We start from the raw sequence: 13,947 nt of genomic DNA, 5'->3' as shown, positions 1-13,947 counted from the left end.
TCCCCTCCCTCCGCTTCCAGCAGGGTGGAAGTACAAAGTGCAGCAGAGCAGAGTGGCATTTGCTCGTGATCACACTGTTGTTGTTAAAGCTTTTTCTCCTTTCTTAGAAAAATTGAAAGAAAGTAATATTTGTAATTGAATTGGTTCAGTAATGACTTAGTTAATGGAGTGGCAGGGCACATGGTACAATGATATCCAGACATTTTAAAAAATACGTATTTTTTCCGAACGCTTTCTGGCTTTTTAAGCAAGGCTGGGTGATGGGAGCATTAGTGCTCTGGTTCTGCATCCATACAGGTCTCCCAGGGGTTCTGGGGGAAGCGAGGCAAGGCGATCAGGAGGAGAATAATTCCACAGATGAAGAGCAGGATGAAGGAGGCACAGGCACAGGCAAAAGACCAGGAGTAACTGTACTCAATCCAGACGGTCTCCTCACTGTCAATCATCCTTTTCACAGATTGCCTCATGACTTCAACAGAGATGATGATGCAGAGACCTGAAGGAAGATGAGAGCAGTGGGTTGAACAAGCAGCTGTCAATTCTTCATCCTTAATTAACCACCTTATCTGCCTTTTTGCATAGCAAAACTGCAGTGAGCTTCACAGGTGAGTCATTGGCATTAATATTTGAAGAACCAACAAGAACAACTGCTCTCTCTCTACAATAACTGAGGCCATGTAAGTTGACTGGGACCTTCTAGGAAAACTGCAGGCTTGGTTCTCTGCATTTTCCTATGAACCAAGGGCAAGTATTTCAGCACCAAGCTTCTCCTACCTGCAAAGGTGTAGAACATGGAAGCTGGCTTCAGCAGATAGTCACTCTTTTTCCTGAAGGAGAAAAGGATGCAGATTGTTCCGATGATTGCAAAGCCAACACTGAAGATGGCAATGGCTGCAGCTGAAATGCTGTATTCTGCCAAAACAAAGACCACAAAAAGAGTAAATGGCTGCACATTTCCAACATCAGCTGTTGCACAAGGTCAGTCAGAACTAGGTATCTTCTTTGAACTAGGTATCTTATCACTGCTGTAGGGTTCTACAGGAGTTATTTAATTTGAAGGCATTATTTATCTGAGATAAAAGCAGTTGCAAATATTGGCCATGTGTCTTTTGAATCTAAAGGATGTGAAAGCAGAGGGAGGGATGTTTTTCCAGGCAGGGCTGAAGGAGCAAGTGGTGCCCGCGTTGGCCTGCTGCAGCTCTGGGCTGCAGCCCCGCCAGCCCTGCTGCGCTGATGTTACTGCTGGGGTTGCTGCGCGCGCCCTTCCTCTACTTTTGCAGAGTAAATGGGCTGCTCTGGGCTGTTTTTGTTCTACATCTGTGTTATAGGAGCTCTGCGAGGCCCCAGTGTGGTGCCAACGTTGTACCAATACAGAAAGACAGTTGGAAGCGCCGTTGGGCTCCAACGCAGAGCCACCAAACCCAGACCAAGTAGGAGACCAGAGGTGAAGTGTTTGCGTAGCCTTTTTTTTTTTTTTTCGAAACAATAATTTCCAGTTCTGAGAAAACTCAGCTTCTCAAGGGCAGAGGATTAAACCTTTCCTAAAATGCCCTCTCTTTTTGATAAGCTTGCCAGGATGTGCACTAAGCAATTCACCCAGTGAAACACAGCTCACTGTCTGAATGGTGGGAAAAGATTGCTAACTGAATAATTCAGACCTTCCTTTACATATTGCCTTTGTTTTCAGATTAGTTTAATATTAAATACATGTAGCCATGCGTGAACATCACAGTGCCTGATGATATTTGCCTTTCAAACCATTAAAAAATATATCTGCTAGGCAAAACCATGAAGGAACTTTTTGCGTGATACTAATTAGCCCCCATCAATATGGAGTTATTTCTGTGAAAGCATATTACTCTTTGTTCTCTTTACTTTGCTACCACTATTTTATTGGAATTTTCTTAATATTTTTCTCTTTGGTTTTCTTTCCTATGTGTTAGAACTGCCTGAAAGAGTTAGTTTCAATATAGAAACCTTTTGCTATGGCCTTGGCTTTTTCTTTTGCTTCAGAGAAAAGAAGCTATTTTCAAATTTCTTCTGACATGACCAACAAATCACTGGATACAATTTTAATATCAGATGGATAGATCTAACGGTATATAAATAAACAAAAGCAAGTAGCTTGGATATATGCTCTTTTATCCATTTAAAATTCACAACCTTTCCTGCCTTGGGAAATTGCTTCTTTAGAAGACCTGTGCTGCAAGGTTTTCCATCGGTTTTATTTCCACTGGAAGCCAAGCAGATTAATATGTGTAATGTAATTGTCAATTCATTTACTCCACTAAAATATGTTGTGTGGCAAACTATAAAGAAATTTGTCCTCAATGAGAGGCCAAGAAAGAGAGAAAAGCACGTTATATTAGTGCTAAGAAATATTTGGCTTTAGCAGGGACTGATTAGAAATGAGTAATTTGTCTGTAAAAGATAATTTTCAAGATCCATGCTGGGTAAACACTGTGTCTTTACAGAATAACCCTTCCTTCCTGCCACTGATTGCTCTGGTTTTTATATGAATTTCTTAAAAAAAAAAATCAATATCAAGCATAACATTCCTAATGGTCTTCATAGAGTCTCTGTACTTTGTTTCAGGGTCAAGACTCTGCTCGGGGTATGATTTATTTATTTAGATGTTATCAATGTCCTCTTCCTTCAATGCCAAAGGTTTAGAGTGTAGGAGATAGCGCCAATGTTGTAAATGTCATTTTTTTGTGATGAAAAGATTTTGTCGTTTTTGATGTGTACTGATATTGTTCAACATTTGAGAGACAACTTTGAATGAGGTCCCATTTAAGCGTGGAGGAAACTCATATATATTATTCTTCCCAGGAAGAATATTTGGCCTCGTATTTGACCTCCTTCAAAGCCCAGCTGACATTTGTAACTAGTTGAAATTCCTTCATTGATTTCAGTGGAACTGGGATCGAACCCTTATTCTGGGGACTGTAGACCCATTTACATTAGATATTCTGTGCACCCAGTTCATGCAGTGTTAAGAAATGTTTCAGGCTCCATCCTTACCTTTCTGTGTGGTTACTTCAAATATCTCTGAGCTCTCTCCCGGAGTGAAGTGCTTAAAGTAGGAGCAGTTGCTTTCTGCAGAACAAAAGGGCATTTAATTTTTTCAGTAACTTTGTACAGTAGATTTAACTTTGCTATTTTATTGAAATTTTGGGCTTCAAACACTCCTAAAGTACAGGATAAGGGCATCTTGGTTCCACTGCAGACATCCAGCAAACTTCTTCTTTCCAGAATAAAGGTGGCAATGAGGGATCTACATTCAGGATTTAGGATCTATCCAAATAGCTCATGGGATGCATTTACAGACTGGGAAGATGTGCTTCCCAAGAGCTCCTCTTGGAGAGCCTTTCCCACAAAATAGGAAACAAACAGGGGACAAAAATAAGGGGATGTATCATGTCAGTCCCATTGGCTTAGCTGTACCCTAGCCAGCTGCGGGGGCGGACGGGACGGTGACACTGAGAAATGTGAGCTGGATCTGCGGGTTTTGATGGCGTTTGCAGGGCAGGATTTGGTGGCACAGGCAAGGTTGGAGCCACCTCTGCTACCTTCTGGAGGCTGCTCCCGCCGAGAGCTTCGCGCACTGATTGCGCTTCTATTTCAGGCCTGAATTACAGATAATTTTTCTCATTCTGCCTTGGCCGTTACTCCGCGGCTGCGTTTCCTGGTAATGACACTCCGCGTGCCCACAGCTGAGTTAGCATCTCAGTTTGCTCCCTTCTGCAGCTGCCTCTGCCAACTGCTCCGTGTGAGCATCACCCCGTATGGACCCGCGGGGCCGCACGAGGCTCGGCTGCGGCAAGCCCGGCCTCCAAAAAGGGAGGATCGAGTGTCCTGTCCCCTGCTGATCCTGCCTTCTCCAGCTCCTATCCCTCACCACGGCAGTGACTGCGAGGGAAGAAGCAGCCTGGAAAAGTTTGGTGCGTGGGACCCCGCGCTGCAGGTCGCCGCGCGGAGAGCCCGCAGCGATGCCACGAAGCCCGTGACATTTCACTGGGATAGGGAGGATCCAGCTTTTTTCTGCCTGTCGGGGGCCTGGCACTAGCCATCAAAAGCTGCAAAGAAAAGACTGTTAGAAGGAAGGAAAGGGTAATTAAAGCCATCCAAGTCAAGGGCAAATAGAATATCGTGCAACCTGACCTCAGCAAAGTTAGCTGCCATCAGGCCAGTCTATTCAATTAATTTGATAAGACAGTAGAGTCAGATAGTGGGAGCTTAATGGAGTTCCTCTATCTGGAGTGTGTGAGGCTGCTGCCAGCCAGCAGGGTGTTTGCGGAGGGCTTGGGCGGTGAGGAAGGATCACGACTGTGGGCAGGGGACTAACGAGCAGAGGAAGCTTCTCGCTGGGGCTCTCGGAGGCACGGCTCGGGCATGGTGGGGTTTCACTCTGCAGAGTGGAAGTGAAAAAGCGAGGGCATGGGGTTGGTGTCAAAAATACAGTGGGGTTGCGGGTGGAAATAAAGAGTAGGCAGGAGAATTGCTAAGTTACCCCTAAGTTAGGGGTACAAGAACAAACAGTTGCAAACTGATCAGAAATGTCTTGAGGCTGGAAATTAGAGGAAAGACGGTTCTCCAGGTCTGGAGAGGTGTGGAGCTGTGGGAGCAATTGCTTGCCAGGCGTTTGGCTGGAGCTGAGCAATCCTGCAGCGCCCTGCTGAGCTGCTTGGGAGGGCCCGTCCCGCACCCGCTCCGCACCCCGCGCTCCGGCTCGCAGGGACGGGGAAGGCTGCGTCTTTGTCCGTTAAATAACCGAGTTAGGGAACTTTCAGGAATTCCTGGGAGTAAGTCGAGCGGACCGACTGTGCTCCGCGTTGCAGCCTGCAGCGTCCAGGCTGGCATGTGCTGCTCCAGTGCAAGAACGTCCCACTGATTCCATGGTGGGGACATGAGCAGATGTCCCCACTGCACAGGGACTGTGTAGGGTCCCCTGCCTGGCCATTAATGAGCAAAGGAACCTCTGTGGAAATGCTTCCTCCTATGAAAATACTGTCTATTTACAGATTTAATGTCTAGCGGCAAGCAGTTGGGTTCTTTTCTTTCTCCTGGCACATAAATGGTAGATTTTAGAGTTACTTATTCAAGAAGATTTATCTTATCTCTCCAGAGACATGGATGATTCTAAAGCAGCATTTTGGGGCCCATTAGTGGAAGATTCCTCTGAGACGTTTTTATCAGCTGACTCATGTTGCATTCCCAGGCAACTAGGTGAATGACTCCTCAGTTCTGGCATCTCCTGACCAGTTCTTTATTATCTCTGCAAATGACTAGGACAAACACGTCTGAACGCAAACACCTGCAAGGAAAACTGCAAATGATGAGCCCAGGAGAGCAGCACACCCCTGAGTAAGCAGGGCTTCCGCAGCTGCAGAGCTCTGGCAATAATCTGGTGGTGGCTGAGGCCCAGTCCAGGGGCTCTGGAGCCCTGAAGGTGAGTTTGAACTCAAAGGACAAGCGTCGTTCATCAGACCCTCTCCTCCCCATTCCTGGTTACCTTCACTTAGAGCATTCCTAACCCATTCCCTTCAAGTCCATGATTCCTAGATGACTTCTATGAACAGGGAAACGGACTAGTTGATCTTTCCTTTATTTCCACAGATCCAGTCCCACAGGGAGCCTGGGGCAGCTACAGCAGCCACAAGATGAAGCAATAACACAAGAGCTAAGAGGTAAGGTTGAGTCTGTGGGTGCTATGATGTGGAGTCCTCCATGAAGAAGGAAGGTTAGGGAAGCAGATGTTTGGGGCGTGTAAGTTCTAAGGGGTGTCAGCCATCACGTATCAGCATGGGGTAGGGGCTGGAATAAGGCTCTTGACCCTGAGAAGGTTGTGAGCATTCCTGTGGCATGCTGGATGGTCAGAAAGAGCTGGATGAGGAATGCTTTTGATTTGACTTGTCACTTGGGGCACAGGGCTTGCTGCCACATTTAGAGGAGGCTTTGAAGGTTCAAGTGGCAGAGGGGCTAGGCTTTGCTTTTCCACCTGGCCAGTGGAAGCCAGAGAAAGGGCTTTGAAACGCACAGAGATGGTAGGTCTGAATAATTCAACTTCACAGTAGTCTGGCAGGGTGAGTCTCTTGTATGGATGGGAATGAGACACCCTGCTGATTACACCATGTGCTCTCATTCTTCCCAGTCCAACTCAAGTGGCCTAAATTCAGATTCACCTATTTAACAGGAACAATTTTAGCTGCCTGTGGCAGACAAAGGCGATAGAGCATCACCTGTGCTACCCAACTTGCAGGTGCACCAGAGCACACTTTGCAGAAGAACACCTACATTGGAGTTAAAGATTGGCAGTGATGAAGGGCTCTGTGCCACCCTCTAGTAAATGACTCCAATGATCCATTGATCACAGTTAAAAATGTCCCTACATTAATCTGAATTTGCCCAGTTTTAATGTCACCTCCCTGATATTTTTATTCCTCACAGCAGCATGCCAAATCCTTTTCCAATTTGTCAACAGCCTCTGAAGAGTGTTGTTAAATTTTAAACCTCTTTGCCTAAATCACAGGCCTGCTTTGTAGACTATGAGCCAAGTCATCTTCCACATTTCACACAGTGCTAAGCTCAAAAACTAATAAATAATATTAATAGTGCCATCCATTTCCTCTGAAGAGTGACTAGTAAATGGTTATTAATGTAGTGATAAATTCTTATGTTTCTTTTCCAGTGATAGCAGTAATGTCTGATTGTCTCATCATTTTCAGGAAACCTGATGCCCACCTATGCTCTTTTACTCCACATCTGTTCTTTCAGGTTTTCTTGACTAATGCAGGTTTCACAACTACTTTTCCCTGCTGATGTTTTCCAGAAAGTGAGGAATCTGTCTAATGAGAGACCTGTGAAGCCCGCGGTGCCTGGGGACTTGTTCACCTCACCATGCTGTGTCTTCTGCGTGAGCAAAATGAGGGGCTTAATTCTTAAACAGAGGTGAGAACATAAATCATAAGACATAGGATGTTTGAAACCTCATGAGCTCATTTTGACATATGACTTTGTCCAAATACAAAAATATCTTCTGATACCACAAAAACCAGTGTGTCAGGCTGCCCCTGATGTGGCTGGGCTGACGGTGGAGGGCCTGGCTCGCTATGGCCACAATTCCCCGTTCGTTTGCTGTGCCCGCTGGTCAGGTGGCGCGGGGCCGTGATTCAACGTCTGCACAAGCACATGCCGATGTCTGTCAAAGATAGTAGCCACTGCCGCGCTGCCCTGCCTGCAAATCTGCTTTCTGGAGACAGATGGATATTTATGAGTTTTATATTTATCCTGCAGTTGGTGCAATTTGGGTGTTTATCAGCCAATTTCTATTATTTTCCTTTTATGTGAGTTTTCCTCCATGTGCAAAGAAAGGCATAGAGTGAGGAATCTGTAAGTGCCTACATGAGAGACATTACGCTACCAGATCACACACTCCCAAATTTGACTAGAGGCAGATCTAAGCACTGTGAACTAGCTTCTTGCCTCAGAATAAATAATTTTGCCAGATAGATAAAGGATTGCAGTGCTGCAAAGCATATGCAGGAAGCTTAGGCAGTGAGGTTTGCACAAGAACTTTTCAAATATGTGTTAACATATATATTTCATTTCAAATAGCGATCCCAACATGAAGGCAATCCTGTTATTTCTGTTCTGGAAAGAAGCCAGTTCCCTATTAGCCTTCTCAAAAAGCCGCGTAGTTCAGTCACGGCTAGAGTATATTAGTACTCGCTGCATGAATGTTGCTGACTTTGCAATCAGCAAATATATAATGAGCTCCTTTTGCCACGGGAATGTAACGGTCTTCCTGGAAACCAGCTCTGATCACTCCTCTGCCACCCTGCCTATTGATTTTGATGCAATAAGTTGCTGTGAAGAAATGTATCCGATTAGGCGGCTTTCCGCTGCCAGCCCAGGGCTCTCCTTCACCGCGAGGTAAGGAGACGCAGGGAAGCAGCGACAAATCACTCCTAACTCCGTTTCCAGCGTTTTTGGGGTAAGCTGCTAAATCACGGCCCTGCTCTGAGCTCCAAGCTATGACTGCTGGTGAAATAGCCTTGGATAACTTAATCACTGTCACAAAAAAGCTGTTCCCTCACTGCTATCTGGAGCAGGGAATCCTCCTGGAGGTGCAGCCACACGGGGTGGCCTGGTCCTGCAAATCCTCCCTCTGCTGACACTGGTTGAAGCTGCTGTGGGTTTGCCTGGCTGCCTCGGGACCCTGCGCAGGTGTCAGCAAGACACCCTCCATGCAGCCCGTGATTTCCACCATGTCCAGTCCTTCTCCCTGCATTCCCGCCCCTCTTGTGGCTGCGCAGGGGCCACTGACTTAAACATGGTTAAAAATACATCTGCAAGCACACGTGAACAAGCAGAGAACTGAAGGCGGGGGGACGCGGAAGCAAAGCAGCATGCGGAGCCATGACAGGTTGAGAGCCAAGGGGAAAGACACCGTGGGTTTTTTCTGCCGTGTCCGGTTGCCTCCTCAACGCTGGCCGATCGAAGTGCCCCATGGGTTGGCACGCGCGGGCAGGGCGAGCACCATCACCTACCTCCTGGCAGGCTGATCGGCCCGCAGCCCTTCTCGTGGACGCTTGGCTCCTGCACGTAAATCCGCTTGGTGCAGAGGCGCCAGAGGCCGAAGTGCGCCGCTTCGCACGTGGCATTGTACACCTCCACCTTGGGGCTCAGCACGGCCCAGTGGTCGCTCACCACGGCGGCGAAGAGCAGCGAGACGCCGACCAGGATGACGGAGAAAGTCAGCCGGATCTTGAGGGGTTTGCTCTCGTCCATGCCGCGCCGCCGGGCTCATCTCCTGCCGCCCGCCCGAGCGTCTTCAAACGTCAGCACGGCGGCGGGGCGGCCGCCGGGGCAGCTGCCGGGAGCCGTCAGCGCCGGGAGCGGCGGTGCCGGCGCGTGCGCGTGCGGCGCCCACCGGCCTCTGCTTTCCCTGGCCATCGCCTTGGGAGCGCGCGAGTCGGCGCGACGGCCGCCGCGTCCCTCCCTGGCAACCTGCGCTGAAATAGGCGTGAAGAGGAGGATTTAGCTTCTTGGCGAGGCTAGGAAAAACAGCTGGGCTGGTAATAATGCTGGGCCTGAGCTCGGCTGGGTGGAAAGCAGCTGAAAAGCTGAAAAATCACCCCAAAGGTGCATGCGCAGACCTTGGGTCAAGTCGCTGTTTGCCAGGAGAAGTTGAGAGCAGGACATGGCTCTATCACCCACCCGGCTGCAGCGAAAGTGTCGAAAATAAACTCACCGTGGCTGAAGCAAAGAGAAAAAAAGAATTGCTTCTTTTTAAAGAAAATACTTATTTCTGAGTCAAGCTAAATGTTTTGTTCAGGCTGAAGGAAAATGTTTTGGTTGGAGAAGCATCTTGCAAGGTGTCTAAAGTTCAACATATAAACTGTGAGAAGTATGTATTTCATCAGTTTAAGCAAATCATTTTGCACTTTGAGAACATTGAAACAAAATCATTTGGCATTTCAACCCCTTTTTTATTTTACAGTGGGAGCTACTGACCGAAGCCGATTTGATTTCACGGCTCATTCCGCTTTTTCCAAAGCTGCCTCAGCTCTGAAGCTTCTTGTTCATCAACGCATTTCCTAACTAAACCTACCCAAAATACTCTCCTCATTTTGTGAACTGAGAGCATTCTCCGGTCACGGAGGGCTGGTTCCTTGGGATGGCTCCTATCCACCACGGACATCCAGGAGGTAGGGAGGTGCAGACTCTGCTCACCTTTGGCAGCTCCTGCTGCCTCATGCTGACAGCTTTGGGAGCAATTTTTTGCTTTGGATTTGGTGTTTCACACAAAATACAAGGAGAGGAAGGGTGGCAGGATGTTTCTCTGGCCAGGAGGAGAGGAAACCGGGCCCAGTTGCTGCCCCACGCCAAGATGGCAGTGGAACTACCACAGCGTGCAGGGCCGAGGTGGCGCGTCCCAGCCTCGCTCCTTGCCTTTGGTATCCCCCAGTAATAAATAATAAAATAATTTCCTGACAGTGCCAGTGCTGAGGCCATGGCGGAGGCGACGTTACACTGCCGATGTCAAAACAGTGGCAGCGGCAGCACACGAGCGTCAAGATGATGGCTTGGAAAAATGTCAGCGGAAATCTGCAAATATCGTGTTGTTGTGTCAAGGTAATCGCAGCTCTTTTTGAATGCCCCGGCTCAACGTCAAGGTAAAAGTGCAGAGGTGTCGGCTCGAATTAAGGCGGACAGTTTGAAGCAATGAGACGAGGGCGGAAGGGGAGGCTGAGCGATGGGTAAAGTGATTTAGGAAACTAATGATCCAACATAACTGCAACTGCCATGTCTCAAATAGCCTGAACTTAAGCCCATGACCTTGTCCCCAAAGAGTTGTCCCCTGCTGGAGCCTGCCTTTTGGAAATCTTTCTAGAGACCCTCTTGGGTAAAGGCTGGAAACCCCACCTTGAATATCAAGTATAAAAGAGGATCAAATTGAAGCAGCTGAAAGAGGTCCCAAGAACAAATGAGTCATGTGGCAGCTACACACTTCAGAAGACTCTTGACTTCAGGAATCCCAAATATCTAAAAAGTCTATGAGGAAACCAGACCCGTGAGCATGGAAATAGCCAGCACAGGTTGGCCGCAAGCCCTCACTCAGCCCCTGGCAGAGCACAGTGGGGCTCGCTCGGGCTGAGAGCACGACAGTCCTAAACAAATGGCTGCCTACAGACAAGATGTGGGGCTGGACTGCTAAAAGGTGCCCTCAGGAGGACCTGGCCAAGAGGCAAAGCCCATTCCGCCCTTTTTGTCAAGGGAAGAAGACATGAGGTAGGATCTATCCAACAAAGCAGAGACCTCTTGAGCCAGCTGAAAGACTTTGGATCAGTCAGGCACCAAAGAGCAGAGCAGCATGCACCCTTGAAGACATGGGTCTACATCAACTATGCTTAGATGTTACTGAACAGAGCATAGAATCATTAGGGTTGGAAAAGACCTTCAAGATCATTGAGTCCAACCATAGATGAGGGACTTGGGGCTCTTCTGTGCTCATTCACAGATGCCCTGGGCCCTGGCTACTGCTGACTTTGCCGTGTGCACTTCCTTCTCCCAGGCATTTGGGCAGCAATTCCTGGGGATTAGGCACTGCAGTTATGCAGAAACAGTCTAGCCCTGAGTACTCGGTCTCAGTTTCTCAGAGGTATTTAGGCACGTCATTTATCATTGCCATTGAACAATGCTAGTTAATGAACAAGGATTAGAGGCACGACCCCAAATCCCTTTGAGAATCTGGGCTTTGTCCTTTTGGGAGGATGAAATTTCCTCACCTCACAAGAGCGATGGGATAGTGTTTGTAAAGCATTTGTGGCTCTAGGGATTAAAGGCACCACGTATGTGAAAATGATGAGAAGACGCTGGCACTCTGCTAGTGGCGGCTGTGCCCAGAACAAGGGTAACGAGGTGGTCAACTGCCATAGGCCAAGGAAGGCCATCCTAGGGATGGCTATACGTCTACAATAGGTTGTCCTGTGTCAGAAGGAGTTTCGTTTCAAACAGCTGAAGCTGTCTTTTGAGGCATAAAAATGGGATAGTGTCGCACATAGAGACTTGTACCTGTTTTCTTAACCAGAGCCAAGAGTTTTCAAGGAAGCAGAAAGGCCCGAAGCGAACAGACTTTAAAACAGAAAAAGAATGCATTAAAAATGTAATGCCTTCTCTTTTGAAGTAGTCTTTTTTATATTTTACTAGACATCGGTCAATTTTGAGTTGCATCTTGACTTCACTTCCCTGACACTAGAAACTCCACAGCTCCTGTGGAGCTCAGCAAGTTGAGCCTGGGAAAGTTCAGGCACGTTTGCAAGCACGGGCACAAAGCAAGCTTTTGGTTGCTGAGAAAGCAACTGCTAATGATCGTGCTTTAGGCTAATTACAGCCTATAAGGACTGTAGGGGTGGAACTTACGATTTCCTTTTTCTTTGTTGCTGCTGGGTTTTGTGTCTCCTCCAGTGTTGGCAAAGGATCACATCATCTTATTCAGGTACTACGGCCTGGATAAGTTCCTCTGGGTTTGGCTTTGTTCTTCGTAATAATAACCATGGAACAACTAAAGACAAAAGATAAAGGGAAAATTCATCCTCTGAGGGAGGAGAGGCAGAGAGAACCCAAGAGTGTGAGCAAGTTAAAGCTTCAGTGAACATCAGTGAACGATGCAGAGGCTTCCCTGCAGCTGAAAATTCACCTAATCTAAGGTGAGTCATTGTGCCTGTCCTAAAAACATGGCCTGGAGCCGGTGGTCCCTGGGAGAGAAAACATGGGCATGTTGTTCCATGCAAGCTTGGTGGCTCTGTTAGAAGAGCAGATGTATCTGCACTACCCTGTGCTGCTTTCTGCTCTTTGTGGCAGAGCTTAAGGGTATTTGGGAACTGCTGGCGGGGATTCAGTCATGCTGTTTGGCTTGGGAATGTGCTATGTGGGCTCTTAAGGGCTTGTGTTGTCCCTTCCCAAATCTACAGGGAATTTGTATCCTATCTTGCAGGTTAAACTGGCCTCCCTCGGTGGCCTGGTAGTCGCTACTGCCCTGTCTGTGGCTTGCTGAGTACCTAAGACATGCAGAAGTAAAGCTGACCTCCAGGGGAGCAGACAACTGAAGGAAAACCCAAACTGCCTGCAGATCTGGAAGAATGCAGTCTATAAACCTCTGCTGAATGTTTCCAGCAGGCTCCCTGCTTCAACTGGCAAAGAGCTGCATTTAAAAATCAATATCACATGAAATATAAACAGAGTATTAATGAGGACCTGTTGAGAAGCAGGAGGGGTTATAATTAGTTGCACTTTAGCAGCAGTGAGTGTGAGAAGTGCTTATGTTTCTCTTCTGAAGAAAATACTAAATGAGGTGTCTCAAGAGCAGTTATTGCATTCTTTTGTCCCTAGCAGAGTCGTTGGCTTGGGTCTGTTACTCCCAAATTGTACTTTTCTGTATTTCTTCCAGAACAGAACCAATATTTACCACAACCAGATTAATCAAATTCCGCAGTTCCATTCTTGCAGAACTACATAAAAGGCCATTATCAGGTATGTAGAAACTAGCCCTGATTACAGGAATTTGTGGGGAGCCAGTCTCTTTGGCTTTATGTATTTGCACAGGCCTCTGAAGTAATTATTTTTTATGCATTAAAATGGAGAATAATCCATTTTGGCACGGGCAGTCATTTCTCGAGGCTGACATACTGCAGCAAGTAAGTTGCTAGACTTGTGCCTTCAAATGTCTGTTGTCTCCCTTGCTGGCACCCAGGGAAACTCATCCCGAGCATGTGTGGGGATGTGAAAGAGAATAGCTAATGCAGTGCAAATGCAAGGAAAGCCCCCTGCAGTCTGCTGAATCCAGGACACTTATGTTATTTTCTTTATGTGAGATGTCTGTGTTTTTAAACTATTTAAGGTCACATTTAGAGGGGGAGCTTGTAATGCAAAATTTGAATTAAACCTGTTATCAGGTTGGCTCTGTGTAACTGATGCCCTAGGGCACAGCAAACAGCACCCTCCAAAAGATCCCTAATTCTTGGGCTGCAATCTTTGCTTCACTGAGGACAAGAGAAAAGTGGGATGTGTGAGCGTGTGTTTCGTAGCCTCCAGTGGATAACCGTAGGGAGATACAACCCGTTAGCCATAACAAGGCCTTTTCTCAGCACTGGCTCGGCAGCTCTTCTGAACTCAGCACCAGGAAAACTTCTTTGGGACTGGCTCTGTCCACCACTGAGTGAATATTTTATTTGCATGAAGCCTTTCTCGGTATGCTTTTCTGGTAAGTGCTCTCTTTGGTGAAGCAAACGGGCTGCTGCTGTAAGCTGAGCTGTTTCGTAGACAGGTGCAGAGCACTCTTCATTCCCTTTTATTTTCAGCACCTCCTATGTTGACTAGTTTTCTTATTCCCAGGGAAATGCCTCATCCTCCTTGCTGGAAGCTTTTCCACTTCCCAAGCAG

General features: G+C 47.3%; 1 protein-coding gene across 2 annotated transcripts; it reads right to left on the bottom strand.

Moving 5' to 3' along the window:
- Nucleotides 1-261: 261 nt before the first annotated feature.
- On the bottom strand, nt 262-8,793 carry CACNG1 (calcium voltage-gated channel auxiliary subunit gamma 1). 2 transcript variants are annotated; one of them, XM_088537268.1, is made up of 4 exons: nt 8,549-8,793; nt 3,025-3,095; nt 775-912; nt 262-496 (listed from the first exon to the last, which is right to left on the bottom strand). In XM_088537268.1, exons 1-4 carry the CDS (start codon nt 8,791-8,793, stop codon nt 270-272), a joined length of 681 nt encoding a protein of 226 aa, XP_088393394.1. In that variant the 3' UTR covers nt 262-269. The 2 variants fall into 2 exon arrangements, with proteins under 2 accessions (XP_088393394.1, XP_010218070.2); XM_010219768.2 differs by having other exon boundaries at nt 3,025-3,099; nt 8,553-8,793.
- Between the last annotated feature and the right edge of the window lie 5,154 nt (nt 8,794-13,947).

This window comes from Tinamus guttatus, unplaced genomic scaffold (assembly GCF_059628265.1).
Source record: "Tinamus guttatus ecotype Peru unplaced genomic scaffold, ASM5962826v1 Tinamus_guttatus_pri_ptg000045l, whole genome shotgun sequence".
Taxonomy (NCBI): Eukaryota; Metazoa; Chordata; class Aves; order Tinamiformes; family Tinamidae; genus Tinamus; species Tinamus guttatus.
Note: the sequence above shows the minus strand (reverse complement) of the source record. Positions and strands in the feature narration are given on the sequence as shown.

Excerpts from the sequence above, each read along its gene's own strand:
- CACNG1 (XM_088537268.1), bottom strand. The coding sequence starts at position 8,793 with ATGGACGAGAGCAAACCCCTCAAGATCCGGCTGACTTTCTCCGTCATC. Across the intron at positions 3,096-8,548 it reads ATCAGCCTGCCAGGAGGTAG|CAACTGCTCCTACTTTAAGC; the intron begins GTGATGGTGCTC and ends TTCTGCAGAAAG. Across the intron at positions 913-3,024 it reads TGAAGTAACCACACAGAAAG|AATACAGCATTTCAGCTGCA; the intron begins GTAAGGATGGAG and ends TTGTTTTGGCAG.